The sequence below is a fragment of the Rhamphochromis sp. 'chilingali' genome (genome assembly GCF_963969265.1).
Source record: "Rhamphochromis sp. 'chilingali' genome assembly, chromosome: 21".
Taxonomy (NCBI): domain Eukaryota; kingdom Metazoa; phylum Chordata; class Actinopteri; order Cichliformes; family Cichlidae; genus Rhamphochromis; species Rhamphochromis sp. 'chilingali'.
This window is the reverse complement of record NC_137949.1, coordinates 10,378,413-10,395,065: the sequence shown is the minus strand read 5'-3', so window position 1 is coordinate 10,395,065 and position 16,653 is coordinate 10,378,413. Positions and strand designations below refer to the sequence as shown.

Genomic DNA, 16,653 nt, shown 5'->3' with positions numbered 1-16,653 from the left:
AATAGTGAAAGCCAAAGTCGAGGTCCTGAAACCGTGTGTGTGTGGAGGGGGAGGGGCTTAGCACACAGCCCTGCACACCCTGCAGCACACACATGCAGGGAGCGACGGTGCTACCAACCCTGCACGACTTCCTGCAGCCGTTCCTCAGAAACCGTCCTGCAGCCTCTGACATCAGTGAAATGTCTGAGCGCTCTTCCAGTCCACATTCCTTCAGCTGAAGGATGTTCGAGCGCTTCCTGGCATGTACCGTCTGCTTCAAATTCAGATCTGGGCTCCGCGAGCCTCTCCGTTCTTTGTTTCCAAGCCATTCCTTCCATTCCCCGCCAACTACATCATGCTAGTTATTGCTTTCTGGTTTCTATCAACTGTCACAGTAAATCCAGTCGCACCGGTGGCTCTATTATTCCACGGATCTTAAAATTACCGTTCGGAAAAGCTTTTGGTGAACGCTCAGGCAGGATGAACTTACAGTCGCTCCAGCTTTGGTAGATGAGTGAAGGACTCTGGTTCCAAGGACTCGATGTTGTTGAAGTGCAGGTACCTGCAGAAGAGAGCAGAATGTAGATAAAGCAGAGTAAAACTGGATTATGTGATCTTAGTGTCCTGATGAGCTTCACCGGCTCTTATCTTAAAGCTACAGGGCCAGATTTACTTCGCGCAGGCTGCAACCATGAAGATGCTACAGAGGGAGAGCAAAGGTTTGGGTTGTAATATGAAGAAGGTCTGATGAGGTCACACAAACACAGGGCAGCGTTAACTCGTCTCTGCCTCTTTGGAAACCGCCGCCTGCTGTTAGGATCATGGAGGCAGCTCTGAGAGAATCAATGATTTTATCATCAGGGCAAACTGATGGAAACTGGTGGGGTCTCTGAGGCTGGGCAGCAGGCAGCCATCCCGCAGGATGTGCAGAAGAAGAACACTGAGCATTACTGTCAGACCCACGTGTGTTAATGACGTTAGAGCGCTACGTGCATGAGCGTGCACGCTGTCATTGTTCTCTCCGTGCTGCATGAGGCCGCAGGGATTTATTAAAGTCAGAGGAAGGAATCTGACTCACAGCCAACTGTGGCCAACAAACAGACTGAAAAATCACAGATTACAGCCAGCGCAGCACGCCGTGACGCTGCGATGGTGCAGCCTGATGGAAACCTTCACGAGGCACCTTTGTGTGGTTTAAATGCTCTAAATCAAGTGGAACAATTAATTAACTGTACCCAGACCTTTGTGTAACAAACGCCACCGACACTCGTTTGTAAATCACAAAAGTACTTTTTAAAGCTGAAGCAGTCTTTAGTAAATCTGGCTCTTTGTCTACAGCAGGGGCCTCGAGGGCCGGGGTCCTGCAGGTTTTAGTTCTCAGCCTGGGTCAGCACACCAGAGTCACATGATCAGTTCATTACCGGCCTCTATAGAGACGAGGTTAACTGAGCTGTGTTGGATCGAGGACACGTCTGAAACCTGCAGGACAACCTCGAGGCCTGCAGTTGGACACCCCCCTTGTGTTTGTCTGTGTGACTCTCTATCATTGATTCTGAGTGAAAAGCAGGGACGCTGATTGTTTACTGGAGAGCAAACAGAATGAAGCTCATATACAAGATCGGGGTAAACAAATCCAACAGCTGTGAGGTTCAGCCGGGTGAGGGTCAGAGCAGCAGAGCAGACGTCATGTACACCACACCTTTGAGTTTAGAACAGAAACACCTCCAGACGAGCGCACCGATCGTATCGTCACGCTTTCAGAACCATCCCAGTGTGGCTGCTACGGGAACCAAACAAACGCAGACGAGCTGGAAATATTTAACTCGGTGAAACGTTTCCTCGAACGTGTCGCGAAAGCCTGTCAGCTCTGCCGAAGCCTCCAACACTCAGAGAGGGAGGAGCTTACTGTCGCTGTCTGAGGCGCGACTCGTTTCACTTTTATACAAAGAACAAAACGCAGAACCAGGAGAAACTCAGACACAGGTCAGTGCTGAAAGCAGGTTATCACTGCTCATTCAAGCTTTCCTTGTACTGAAGGAAGGAAGCAGCGGGCGTCCGAGGCACCTGATGTCCCAGTGTTGGTTTGTGGATCATCACAATTCATGTTTGTCGAGGTTTCAAGTGCACAGTCACTAGGGCTGCCACAAACGATTATTTTGATAGTCGACTAGTCACCGATTATTTTTGCGATTAGTCGACTAATCAGATCATCATCCATACAGCTTATTGCACCAGCAGCATCTGCTCTTATATAACCATCATTAGCTTACAGCTTTAAGTGTTTAAGGTCTGTGCTAACTAAAAATAAAGACAAGATGATAGTTTATTAAATTTTAATGAAATTTGCAGATTGTTTCGGTGAAGTTTAATAAACTCCTTGCTATCTAAAATATAACAGGACACCGGAGTATATTCTCCAGCATCTCACACTTCTGATAATCAGCTGTCTGCTTGACGTTTATTCAGCTGTGTAAAAACTGTAACTTTAATCTCAGCCAAACCGATTTATTCAGGAACAATAACATTTTGAAGTTATCTAAGTGACTTATATATGTTTAACCTGAGTAGTGAAAGACGGCGGTGGGTTTGAAGCCAGGAGTCCGGTGTTCTCACGGCTCTAGTGAGCCTTGCCCCGGCTCGCTATCGAGCTAGTGGGTAACAGACGTCTCCGAAAACGTCGGAGTGCTTTTGAAAATATGTGGTGTCCTGATAAACTGAGCAGATATTTGAGGTTTACACAGCTACATTCTCGCCTGAAAATATGTTAAACGTTTATTTTGTGACCCAGAAAGAATAATAAGAGTAATATTAAAACTAACTAGCTGCCGCCATTGTTGGAAACTGAGCTGGGCCGCGCTATGAATTCTGGGACACAGCTTCTTCTTCTTCGGGGTTTAACGGCAGCTGACATCCTTGTACATGCAGTGCTGCCATATTCTGTTTCAGTCCGTTATTACACTCTTAAATCCTACTACTCATTCCTGCGTCTTTTGTGATCTTACAAAGCTTCAAACGAGCGTCGACTATTAAATTAGTCGTCGACGATTCTGATAGTCGACGTAATCGTGACTAGTCGACTAATCGTGGCAGCCCTAACAGTCACACTGCTGTGATGTCATAGTTGTGCAACTGCTTACGTCCACTCAGAAAAAAATTTTAAAAAATTGGGCGCTCAAGGTCCGAGTCGGGGTCAGGGTTGGAAGTTCGGTGGGTGGGGGGTGATGATGCAAAACTATGACATCACTACAGCGTGATATCCAACATTACGATGACGATCCAGGCACCCTCGCGTACACGGGGACATCAGTAACTCTCCGTCTGAGCACGCTCAGTTACAGCGATGACATAAAACGGTGGAGTTACCGATGATGTTCTGGGCGTTTTAAAATTTCATTTTTCTAGATTTGACTGAAAAACTGTCACCGACGGGCTGATGTCATCGGTGATCAGCTGATAACTCATGAATCCGCGGCTCTCTGGGCTGTGACGCGTTCAGCCCTGAGGTTTCTTCGCTCCGGTGTCGTCACAGGTCCGATTCCCTGACAAACCGCAGGCACGCTGATAAACTCGAACGGCGCGTGCTGTTGGGCTACTCTTCAGCCTTTGGCATGCGTCGCCCGATGATGCAGGACCATTAAAACTCAAAACCCACATATACGTAAACTCAAAACAGATGTTGGAGTGCACTTGGTGAATTGGCCGTTTGTTCTCTGTTGCAGCGAAGAACAGTGAGTCACAGGCTCCTCACAGATTACTGAGCCTGAGTTTCTCAGCAGACGCAGCAGAAAGAGCAGCAGAAGCCTAACAGCAGACCATCGGCACATTTACGACCTCGTGTACAGCCACACATACGTCTGTCGGACATGCAGGTTTACGGAGCTCGACGTGTTTCTGACAGGCAGGATTTGCATCACACAGATTAAACACACACGATGCAGATTTCACACAAAGAAACAGCAAATTTACAGCGAATCAGAGCAGGAGCTGTTTCTGCAGCGGGACAGAAGCGAGTCAGGCTGTGGCGTGCAGACACGCTGCTCCACAGCAGCCGTGCTGGACGTCCCAGCAGCGCAGGTGAATTCATGCTGCAAGCTTCACAGGAGGGAGGGGCACAACGTCGCCGCCATCCTGACCGCACGGCATGAAGCCAGTGTTTCCCCCACTCATGTCCAGGTTTCACAGTACATGTGGTTGTTAATGCTCAGATCAGCTGATCTGAAGAACGCACACTGAGTCGGGATCTGAGTTTGTGATCCGGCTTCAGTAAACCTAACGACGTTCACCCTTGAGGGCCAACGGAGGAACTGTGACGAGTGCACGTGAAACAGGCGGAGTCCATCCTTCGGTTTGTGTTAGAGGTGGGGGGGGGGCAGCTGTGGAGGAAACACTGGTGACTCATGCAGAAAGGGTCACGGGAGGCAAGCGCAGCTGCGAGGGGGCTGCAGTCACGGCATGCACGGTGGCAGCAGAAAGGTGGATGAAGGGTGGGCGTAGCACACTGTGGGGGAAACATGACACCTGCAAAGTCTGCAGTCATGCCACAAGAACATGCTCGCAGATAACACGTCACATGACGGAGACTTTGCCAGGCTTTATGGAGTGTTTGTTTTTCAGGAAGGGGGGAGGGGGTGGAGGCATTTACAGCTGGAGAAGAGAAGGAGGAGGAGTGGTGCTGCGAGCAGAAGGAAAAGGTGGAAGAGGAAGTAGGTCACTTACAGTTGCTCAAGAGAGACAAGCCCCTTAAATGCTTGTCTGTCAATTGATTGGATTTCATTCTTGTACAAATAGCTGGAAGGAGAGATAATCAGCATCATTAGTAACACACACACACACACACACACACACACACACACACACACACACACAGAAAGGATAAACGTTTGCTGTCTGTAGAAGTATTCAGACGTGTCTCGGGGGCGGAGCCCGTCCTGCTTCACATGGACAGGTGTGGTCAGCAGGTGAGTGTTTGGGGCAGCAAACGGTTCAAGCTTCAGGTGAGACGATCTCTGCGAGCACCGCCCGGCAACGCGAGCTTTCTTAAACTCTCTGAGATGTTTTACGACACGGTTGATCCTGATCCTAAACATCTACTACTGCAGAGGTGGGGGGTGTGGCCTGTGTGCGTGTAACGGGAACAAAGTGACAGATGAGCGTTGATGACAGCATTACAACTTTTCACCTGAAAACTTAAAAACATGAACTTTTTACAGGCAGGGGAAGTGGAGCTGTGCTGGTTCTCACAGCTCTCAGGTCTCCTGTTCCTGTGCTGCACGACCTTTGACATGTGCATGTTTTTTCTCCGTGGCACATGTGAAAGAAATGCGACAAAAAATAAGAGCTAATGACTGCCTGACCTTTCACCTCCCTCCTCAGTCCACTCGTGACGAGCTGTTCTTTGCACGTCTGCCTGACTCACGGTGTCGGTCGGGCTTCACGCCACCGCTCGGCAGTGACGTCTCCCCGAGCTGCGTTCATTGGACTTTGTTGTTGTAGTGATCGTTTTCATGGAAATGAAGCAGAACCACAGCCCGGCTGCTCCCTTTAGCTCGACAGCTGAGTTTATCACAGTAATAAAATCAGGAAGAATTTTTTCTCCCGCAGGAAAACCTTCAATCTTCACTGGAATTTACGGGAGGATTCATGGGAACGCCATCTCAGCCCATAATCTCGGTGAGGACTTCGTCAGAACTCCGATCTGCTTTCTGTCCCAATCAGAGCTGCTCACGCCCACACAGGGGGGAGGGGCCAGGGGGAGGGGCCAGAGGAGGACAGAAGGGAGGATACAGAGGGGAGGACACAGTGTGGAGGACACAGAAGAAAGGACACAGAGGGGAGGACACAGAGAGGAAGACACAGTGTGGAGGACACAGAGAGGAGGACACAGTGTGGAGGACACAGAGGGGAGGACACAGAGAGGAAGACACAGTGTGGAGGACACAGAGAGGAGGACACAGAGGGGAGGACACAGAGAGGAGGACACAGTGTGGAGGACAGAGGGGAGGACCAGTAGCCTGTCAGACTCACAGTCCTGGTTATGCTAACAGCTAATGAGCACGTGTTACATCGCTGTGTAACGACCGCTGGCAGTGCGGCGGCGGTGGGAGCGTGCGCGGTTGCCTCATGAGTTTAATAGCACAACATGATTGTGGGGAAGAATGAGGGCCCACCCTGCTGCCCCCCCTCTGTTCTCTGCACTCAGCTTTGCTCTGCTGCACGAAGCAGTAAAACGCCTCCTAAACACTAAAGTGGACAACACACTACCTCCCCCTCCAAGCACCTCGCTACCTACTGACACAGCCAACTATCGAGGTGCGCACCAACCTCTACAGTCATCATCATCATCAGCATGAGCTCCTCTATGAAAGCACAGGTTTTGGCAGTTTGCAGGTCTTGCTGTGTTAACTCACAATCCTCTCAGGAGTGGACGTCCCATAAAAATTCACCCTGAGGTCAGACCTCAGACTCTCTCTAAAACAACATGGCAGCGTAGGGTTGCACGACCTGAAGAAGAGCGGCCCAAAGCCCGCCCACAGTGATGACACAGACCGATCACTGCAGGTTACTGCTGCTGAAGGAGGAGCTACAAGCTGCTGAGTCGGGACCGGACTCCACAGGTTCTCCAAAGGTTCTCCACATATGCATAATAAAGAAAACAAAATGAAGCACTAAAGAGAGAGCTTACAGGACGGAGCTGAAGAAGGACTAAATAAAGAGGAGTGCTGGGGGGAGGTGCTGTACGGTTGTAAGGAAGTGAAGAGGTGAGAAGAGTGTGTGTGTGTGTGTGTGGGGGGGGGGCATCTTCAAAGGGTCAGTTCTTCACCTCCACTGTGCTTTAAAGTGAGCTCTGTAATCAAAGCAGCTGAGGATTTCATTACAACATGAAAGTGTGTGTCTGTGTATGTGAGCGTTTGTGAGTGTGAGCGCGTGTGTGAGTGTTTGTGTGAGCGTGTGTCTGTGTGTGTGTGTGAGCGTGTGTCTGTGTGTGTGTGTGTGTGTGTGTGTGTGTGGAGGGGGGCATGTATTTCAGGAATGTGTATGTTTGCTCTCTGGCTTACTGAGTAGAAACGGCTGTGGGGTGGGGGGGGGATCAGGGACGTTTGGTTTCTACATGTTTCAGGTCACTTGGGCTCCATCATCTCCATGACTAAAGAGCGGTCAGCGGGGCTGATCTGGGATCAGAGCAGGGGAACTAAAGATGGCGTTAAGTTTCCGATGTTTGGCGCTGACAGTCGAGTTGAGCTCTCGGCTGCGAGCTCAGCTGAGGCCGCGGGATGATCGCGCGCGTGACTCACAAAGCCAAGCCCGAGGCTTCACACGCCTGCAGGTCACCGCGTCCAGACACATAAGTACAGAGGATCAGACAAAAGGAGGCCTTTCATTCGCACAATTTCCGCAACGCAGCCTCAGCCGTCCACGGCTTCTGAAGCGCCCGGCGAGGCTTGTTCCAGCACGAGCGCCTTTCTGCTGACTGAGCGAAAAGCTTCTGAGAACAGTCTGACACAGCAAACACAGGAAGTGACGGCTGAACTCACAGATATTTGAGGTTTTCCAGGTCTTCGAACGCCCCCCTGGGGATCCTCCGGATGTGATTGTTGTTGAGAAGGCTGAGGGGAAACAAACAAACTGCTTCAGTGTCAGTGCCTGTACTGTGTTAGCTTAGCAAAGAGCCGCAGCAGGTCAGAGGTGCAAAGCGAGCTCAGGTGAGACGTTCAATTCCTCGAGCCGACCTGCACGCGTGCGAAAGCAGCAGAACGAGGCATGACTGTCAGCATGAACCTTTCAGCTCCGTCGTCACGCTGAGCTCGTGCGTCTGGCTGGAGAACACTTACAGGGTGTTGAGGTTCTTTAGTCGCCTGAAGGAACCCGGCTGCAAATCCTTGATTTTGTTGAACCTCAGGTCTCTGAAAATAGAAGAAAGCATGTTCATAATCAGGAACACGAGCCGAGCATAACATTTATTTATCCATTCAGACCAGTTTGTTCTGGGAGATTTCTATTAAAAAGACAAGACTGGACCATAAAACATCTAAACAGCACATTTTGCACATTTCTGTTGCGCCGTCTTCGTTTAGTTTTTTTGCCATTTTTGCAGGTTATGTAGTCCCGTGTTGACAGTCTGTCATATGTAGCACCACGGTCTCACTGTACACCTGCACATGGCTGAATGACAATAAAGCCACTTGACTTGAGTTCAGACAGACAGGAAACCTGCTGATGTCCACGAGTTCAAGACTCGGCTGTCAGTGCCAGCAGAGGCTTTTTAACCAAGTATGACGTGGACATTTTTACTTATTTAAGTTGTCAGATTACTTTTGAGCCCCTGAGATGAAGGAACTGTTAAACATGTGATCCTCACATTTGTAAACAAATGAATTAAAGCTGAATCTGAGCTGTTTCATTCAAATTCACTGAGACAGAACCAAGTCTGTCCAAGTGTTTATGGACCTGAGTGTAAACGTCTGTTAATTCATGTGCATAGCACGAAACTGATCCAGAAATTACATAATATCACTCATTTCATTTATTTGTGTGTCATTTATTTTTCTTTTTATGCATCTGTGTAAAATAAGTTAATAAATACAGAAACAAATAAAATGGAAATAATTATTTCCTGCTTTATTAATTATTATTATTATTAATTATTTTGTCTGCTTGGACTTTATTCATTCATTTATTTCACTGAATAATTGAATAAATAATAATGCACTGGCATGAATAAAGATCAATAATAATAACGACCTTTATCTTTGTTTTAAATGCTGCTTTTAATAATGAGTTTTGCCAAATGACGATCAGAGAAAATGCAGGAGGAAAATCAATCGATCAATAAAAAGCTAAATGAATAAGCAGCACTTCTATGAAGGCTCAAAATCAGCAAACCTATGAATGCAAAGCTGTGCTTCATTAATAAAACATGCAGGAGAGCAGGATGTAAGTACTGGATAAAAGCTGAACAGGGACCATAAAGTCCAGCGCAGAGCCGCCACGCTCTCATCCTGAGGCATGTCTGGGCGTCTTACTCATGTGGCAGGAATGCTCTTATCGAGCTTTAATCACGAGGACCGATTTAAAGCACATCAGCCCCAAAGATAACAAGCAGAAGGCTTCGTAATGAGCTCAGGCACTAATCAGCCTTAATAAGAGCGAGCGTGCCGTCGGTGCGACGAGCTGAAAACACGCCGCTCCTCCAGCTTGGTGAAATCTGAACGTTGTGTCTTTGGCTCTGAGACATCTGAGCCGTGATGTTCTTTCAGCGCCACAGAGACACGAGCGTCAGGACGGATCCACGAGGCCGAATCGTCACGGAGCTGAGAGTCGAGACAGGAAAATATCAACGCTCCTCCTCCTCTAGAAGAACTCCTCCCCCGGCAGAGCTCCCAGCATTCTTCGTATCCGCCAACCTGGCAGAGGAAGTCATCTGGGTCATTCAGACCCAAACTGACAGACATCCGGCTGCTGAGAGCCCGACAGCCCCCCCAACTCTAAAGACTCATCCTATGAAATCCAAAAACTTGAAAATCCAAAAGCTTACACCTGAAATCTGATCAGTTCCACTGAAGAAATCTACACAGGGTGCATTCTGGGTAAACTGAAGGCTCCTGTCAGCATTCCTGTTCACAAATTCCTTCGTGCCAATATTTAAAGGACCCGCTCCAGAGAGCTGGGACCGGGCCGGGTGCAGGACCTCCCGTCTTTAACTGAACTACACCTGACTGTTTGCAGCATCCTCCATCTCTGCTGTTTAATGAGGGCTGAGCGCTGCTTTACATCCTACCAGGGCAGACATGAGGAAATATACCACGTCTAATAATCCCAGAAATTATTCTTTTATAGTTAATGTGTGAATATTAGACCATCACCTCTAGTCTAATCAAACACCTGCTGCTGTTGTGCTGTGATGCATGTGAGAGTAAATGTAACGGAGACTTGAGGACAGGCATAGTCTCAAACCAAAGGTTTGCTCTGCAGCTCAAAGACAGAGCCGTGAGGGTCCACGAGGAAAGAGCAGGTACGGTACCCACAGAGCGCTCTGTCCAGACACGCCGAGGCCGTCGCGCCTACACCGCCCCCAGCTGTGAGGACGAGGAGGAGGGGGGGCTACGTGCTGGATCAGGCAGCTCTCCTTATAATGAACTTCTGTTAGGAGGTCTGAAAAGCCCATATCGTACATGCGACCCCGCCCTCAGAGCTGCCGATGGCTGTGAGGTCGTTAACTGGACCGGATTTAACGCGTCCTGCTCGGTGGCTGTGTTATTCTGGCTCAGTGCGAGTGTGTGCCGCTTTCATGGCTGGCATGACTGCGGCTCTTTGTGGAGAAGGCTAAATAAGGTCAGCAGAGCTTTGTCTGCGGGTGTGTTTAAAGCATCAGCTGTCGAGGCTCAGCTGACCAGAATGTCCTGGAAGGACGGGAGGCGGTGAAATCAGCCCCGAGGCCCCGACAAGCGCTCCAATGCAGCGGGAGGAGACAGACTGAAAGCTGGCTGTCCTACAGCTGGATCGTGTGTTTGTGTCAGAGCTCGTTCTGTCTGCAGATCTGTTAATGAAACCCTCGTGAGCGCCAAAGCCCGACGCTGCCCATCCATCATAACCACAACCACGTCTAATCCCCGCTCGGAGAGAGGAGGCAGCTTTGCAACGTGCACGTCGACGCTGCTTCTGCAAGCACGAAAGCAAAAACCTCAATTGTCTCAACACAATCAAACAGGATGTAATAACTCGCCCGAGGAGCACGGCGGTCTCTGGAGCCGCTCGATAGTTTAGAAAGAGGAGAAACCGGAGAAAAGCAGGGGAGGCGAGTGAGTCAGTCCATAAAGGGGGAAATTACAGTGCGGAGCACGCTCAGTAAACAGTGTTTGTAGACATGCACGTCCACGCAGCGCTGCAGGCCGGCCCAAAATCCACACGCAGCATTTTAATGCTATTTGTGGCAGAGCTGATTTAATGAGTCAGATAACAGCCATTACGGTCCCACGCCTCGAGGAACCGGCAGACAGCAAGGCTAACTCCCACACAACAGCAAGTCTGAGAACGGCGTCCCAGGTCACAGATAAAGGGAAATGAACAACAATGGGAGCAAAGGCAGGGAGGCGTGGAAAAAGATCGGCATTTCCCACACAGAGGCTCACTCAGACACTCAGGTACACAAACACAAGTGCAGGGAGGCAAATCCTGATCTCATCCACTGCTGAACTTCTAAGTTTGCTCCCATCAAACGACCTGAAACACTCAAACAGATCCATGTATGCTACACTGCACACAGCCTGTCCCCTCACATCACACCAACTCTGAGGGAACGACTAACGAGCAAAACAGCAGGAACGAGGCAGAAACACCGACTCGGCCAATCACTGCAGCTGATATGTTCATCCAGCCACCCGTCCTCTGACAAGTCTCTGAAAGTCGCTCCTCTGACCCTGACCATCGTCGGCTCTGCTCGGTTCATTCTGAGCGCGCTCAGTAATCAGAGGAGATGCTGGGATGACCTCCAGCAGGTCTGTGGTGACCCTGGATGGGTTGGTATGGAAACCGAGCCAGTTTCATGGACTAATCAGAATTTTTCTTTGAGATTTGTGAATCATTTCCACGATAATGCGACTCACAGTTCTCTGCCACAGTAACAGGAAGTCATTGTGTTTGCTGTGATCCGTTTGACATGTAAACAGTCAAAGACACGCAGGAAGTGAAGCACGGTGTTCCTGCGAAGAAAGGAAATCAGTTCACAGCTTCACAAAGACCACGAACACATGAGACCAGGGCCTGCAGCAGGTGGAGGTCTGGCACTGCAGCCAGGTGAAGCCGCTGAGCCACACAGGTGAGTAAATGTGAGCCTCCGACGTTCTCGCCCGTCTGGCTGCACATCAGCTGCAGGAGCAGAAGCCGAGCGGTGTGAACGGGGCCGACGTGGCCGGCGTCCAGATCACAAACACGAGGCAAAGCCAATTATCATGCAGGACTTGGTGGGCACGCAAACCCAGACAAAAGCAACCGGTCCTGTGTGAAAGTGCGGCGTCTGCCCCGCAGCTGCTGCACGCACCTGTAATCTGACCCCAGATCAGGTCACTCAAGGAACCTGCAGCTCGTCTGGCACCGACTCGCAGACCTGCTGGCTTTTTATTTTCTGTTCGCCTCTTTAAAGCTCTGACGCTGAGCTGGGAGGATTTCAGGTTTCTATGAATGTGGCGTGAGCCGGACGGCGAGCGGAGCTGGCTGCCTCCCAGCTCCTCCAGCATCTGAGGGCCACGTGTGCGCCTCACCATGCTCGACGGGCTCTTCGGCTTTGCATGCCGAGCTGCCAGCGGCTGCCGGGCCTGTACGAATCACAGAGTTAAACGAGTACATAACGGCCTCCTCGCAGAGCAGGAGCTCCAAACATGGCCGTGACATTTATCTGGAAAACATCCCGCGTAAGGCTGGATGTTGAGTTCAGCCTCTATGCATGCGTTACCTGTAGCAGGAGGCCACGCCCCCATGATTTTAAATACCTGAAAGAATCACTGCAGCCTTCAGACTCCAGTCACAAAAACAAGAATGTGACCTGTCACAACATGTGAGCTGCCATGTTTGGCATGTTGGTTTGTGTAGTTACAAAAAGATGTAATGTGATTACAGTTACAGCTCCCTGCAGAGAACTAAAGCTGGGAGTAAAACACATCCTTCAGCCTGACGAGGCGTCTGTGCACACGTGCACTGACCGACACGCTCCCCACACAATCCACAATCAGCCTGCGTGTTCCAAAACAGCCAATCACAGACGTGCACCATACGGACCCACTGATGAATCGCGTGGCTGCAGGTGGGGGCCCAGCGGAGAGCCCGGCTGTGCAAATGTTTGTTCAAATTAACCAAAAATCCAGTAAAAACAAACTCCAATAATAACAGGAAGTTCAAAACTGCTTTCTAAGTTTAAGGGCGGAGTCCTGCAGCGCGGTGAGAGGCGAGGTTAAACCCTCAGCGACTGCAGGTTTGTGCCCCGACACGAGACCCAAGGAGTTGGTTTGTATCTCGGCCGGTCGGCCTGAGCGAGCAAAGCTGTGGGGATTTCTGGCTCTGCATTCCACTGTGCTGCCGACACCGAGCCCCACAAACCCTGACTACAGCACATTCCAGCGGCCGCGCCGCTGCCCGTCACGCAGGCAGATATCGGGCCGTTTGGGGAGAGGACACTACCAGTGTCTCAGCCCCGTGACACGAATGCACGCCGAGCTGACTCACAGCGCACATCCCTGTGTGAGCCACTAATACCGAAAACAACCAGTTTATACCCCATGTTGGCAAAACAGGACCATTCGTCCCACTGCTGCAAATCCCTGAGAAGATGTGCAGAGACCGTGAGTCTCAAACAGGCGTCCACAGAGGACACAGCTGACAAATACACACAAACCTCCATGTGTGGAGGCCCGAGAGCCAAACAGGAACGCTGCGGGCACAAAACCAGGACGGTCTTTGTGTCGTGACCCAGATTCAACAAGACATTTCACACAGAGATCATCTTTCCTCTTCATAAAGGAAATCAGCACTTTGTATTTATCTCAGTTATCTTTGTCTAATATTAACATTTAAATGTGACAAGTATGCAAAAAACAGCGCTGCACGCTCTGACGTGGCTGTGACATCATGGAATCAGGCGGGCCTAAACAAACAAAGTCAGCTCTGCCTGATATTTACATGACATCATCAACTTCAGCTTCTGTGACTCTAACATCATCATCCTCCAGCTGAGCCCACACCTTCACACCAAGCAGACCAATCGGTGCTGGGAGGAGCTCGTGGAGAGCGACATCATCTCTAACAGTCACTCACATAAACACGTGAACAGCACGTGTGCTGTTTCGACTTTAATCACAAATATCTGAACAGAGCTGTAATACCAAGGTAGTAAAGGTTTAGCAGGACAGACACGGGCTGACGTGAAGCATCATCTCCCACCTCTGTGATATTATCACTTTAAATTCCTCCCACGGCACGCCGCCAGCTGGACTCGGGGGCCGTTCCTGTGGAGCCACAGACGGAGGTCAGAAAGAATCTGCAGCAGCTGCGAGCTCGTCCTGAAACCACCTCACAGCTCACGGTAGAAACTGTGAAAGAGTTTCAGATGAAGGGCTCGTCGCCTCACACGCAGCGGTGACGATGACCGGTGCTGAGCATTGAAGATGCATTTACACCTCGACCAGCAGGCGCGACTTCCTGCTGAGATCAGCGCTTGAACAGGCCTTTCATCTGTGGCCACACACATCCTCCTCCATCCTCCTCTGGGGTATGTGGGCAGCGCCGCCGCCGAGGGCTGACGGGCAGGGAACGGCTAATTCTGGCACGCCTGGCTGAGTTGCCCCCTTTGTCCTGGATGAAGCTATTTATAGTGCGGCGTATGACGTGCCCGCTTAAAGACAAAGGGGCCACATGTTTGGGACGGACAGATGTGGAGCTGTGTGTTCTCCCGCTGAGCCGAGCCGCTACGACATGCTGACCAGCGCATGCCGGAGAATTTCCGTCCTTTCATGGCAGAGGAAGAAAAACATGAACAACAAAAAGTTCCAAAGACAATCAGAGAAGGAAGGGGAGGTCACTGAGACGCACTACGCCACGGCGAGGACGCTGTGGGCGTGAGGGCCTCAGTTTGGGAGAGGTCAGCTGACCCAGGCTGGGAGTCGGTGCTGACGAGGCCCGCCACAGGGTCAGAGCTCACTGTGGAGAAACGAGCCAACACGAGGAAGGGCAGCAGCGCTGCCGCTCACAATCGTCTTCATCTTTCTTTTACTCATCCTCGCCGCTCTAACGTGTCTCTGAAACGCCACGAGGCGCCGCACGCAGACGCAGCATCGTGACAGCATCAGTGGTTCTCCTCCAAACACGCCAAAGCGAGCAGATCCAGATGTGCGAGGCGAGGCTTCCGTTTTAAAAGCAGAGGGAGAGTTTGCGCCCCCTCGCTCGCTGAAACTCTCTCAAGTCTTTGTCTCTCCGCCCTCTCCATCCTTCTTCTGTGGTTTCTTCTCCTCGGACGCTCCATCAGATGTTGTGCTCCTTGCTGAGGCTGTAAGACAGTCGTGCTTGATGCAGAGATTCTGAGACCACCTGTTTCCTGATGCCCGGTCACAATGGCCGTCAGAGCGTGGAAAAACGTCCGTGCTCCCGATGTGCAGTCTGCTTCCAGCGTGGCTCTTCTTCTCCACACTCGGGCTGAGGGACGGCTGTCCTCAACCGAACAGCGAGGAGCTGCTCGGTATGGCAAAACGTCTGATTCAGGTGCATGCAGAGACCATGATTATAAACAAATAAATAAACAATCAATAAACAATAAACAAGGAAGAACTGAACTCTCACAGAACAGCTGGGCAGGGAACAGCTGGGCAGGGAACAGCTGGGGAGGGAACGCCCCCCCCAGAGGACTTTTTAGCCCAATACTCTGACCCAAACCTTCCTACCCGGCCTGAAGGTCGGGCTCAGCGTCAGATACGAGCTCAGGCCTCAACAAAGCCCAGAATGAAAGCACAGCAGAATAATCACATCTATAACTCACATATTTACATTTTCAATAAAAAACTGAAGCAAAGATCTTTGACGTCACAGCTAGAAAACGACCACACCCACCCGGACATCAGCTGACCCCCACCCTCACTGTGTTTATCTTTCTCATATTTATTTTATATTTACAGTGAACAAAGCGTCAGAGCTGTTCTACTCAGAAAAACTATAAATCACATAACTGCAGTTTTTGGAAACGTCGCTGGGACAAATATGAAGAACACAAACGGTGCGAGACCCCTGATTGGCTCCGGTGTACAAATGCAAACACACAAGAAGCAAAAAGCAACACCAGGATCTGCTGATGTGTCCCTAAAACACCAGCTGGGACAGTTTAGGGGGACACAAGCCCCAGAATCTAACTTCAGCTTCATACCAGCTTGGTTGGACCTCTTTCAAAGACCTGCAGGCTTCCTGTGACCTCACAGATCGACTTTTAAGGTGGATCCATCGGATTCCTCCTGAGCTCAGCCTGCGGTGTCCTGAAAGATTTCCTCTTCTCCAGCTCGGAGACCCTAAAAGCGCCTCTCCTGCACTCTCTGATCCCCAGAACCTGCAGCAGCACGGCTCGGTGTGCACACGTCCCCCTCCACCCTCACTAACACTAACTCGGACCGTGTCTCGGGCCTCCCCCTCCGCAGGCTTGCGGATCGAGCCGCTCTCCGCCGGGAGAAAGTACTCACAGGATGGTGGTCTGCGGAGAGACCGCCGGCACCGTCTCCAGGTTCAGATGCATACATCTCACCGTGGTCCGGAAACACAGGCAGCGGCTCGGACAGCACAGGCCGAACCGCCGAACCGCGCAGAGCAGCAGCAGAGAGGAGAGCAGCGCAGCCCGCAGCGCCATTTCTAACCGAGCAGAGCCGAGCGACCAGCTGCCCCCTCACACACACAGACACACACTCAGAGAGGAGGAGGAGAGGCAGCACACACACACACGCAGGCTGGAAGCTCGCAGCCCGGCTGTCCTTCTCTGAGCGGAGCTCCTGAAACAATGAAGGAAACTTTCTGAAGTTTCACCGACCAATGATTCTGAGCAGGACAAAGCTGCAGTTTCTCTGCCCACCGGCAGGGGCAGCAGGGAGTCCGCCCCGTGCACTCGCATGTTAGAACTTCACAGCAGAAACAAACATGTTTACAGCCGGATACACACAC

General features: G+C 50.7%; 1 protein-coding gene across 2 annotated transcripts in view; it reads right to left on the bottom strand.

The window, feature by feature from the left end:
• pxdn (peroxidasin) overlaps positions 1 to 16,653 on the bottom strand; it is a 35,376-nt gene extending 18,723 nt beyond the window's left edge. Inside the window, exons 1-5 of one of the 2 annotated variants that reach the window (XM_080869929.1) lie at positions 16,182 to 16,653; positions 7,809 to 7,880; positions 7,512 to 7,583; positions 4,696 to 4,767; positions 470 to 541 (exon numbers count right to left, since the gene is read on the bottom strand). In XM_080869929.1, the coding sequence (XP_080726055.1) occupies positions 470 to 541; positions 4,696 to 4,767; positions 7,512 to 7,583; positions 7,809 to 7,880; positions 16,182 to 16,345 (452 nt within the window). In that variant the 5' untranslated portion in view covers positions 16,346 to 16,653. The remainder of the gene's footprint in view (positions 1 to 469; positions 542 to 4,695; positions 4,768 to 7,511; positions 7,584 to 7,808; positions 7,881 to 16,181) is intronic. The other variant, XM_080869930.1, reaches the window with a different exon arrangement.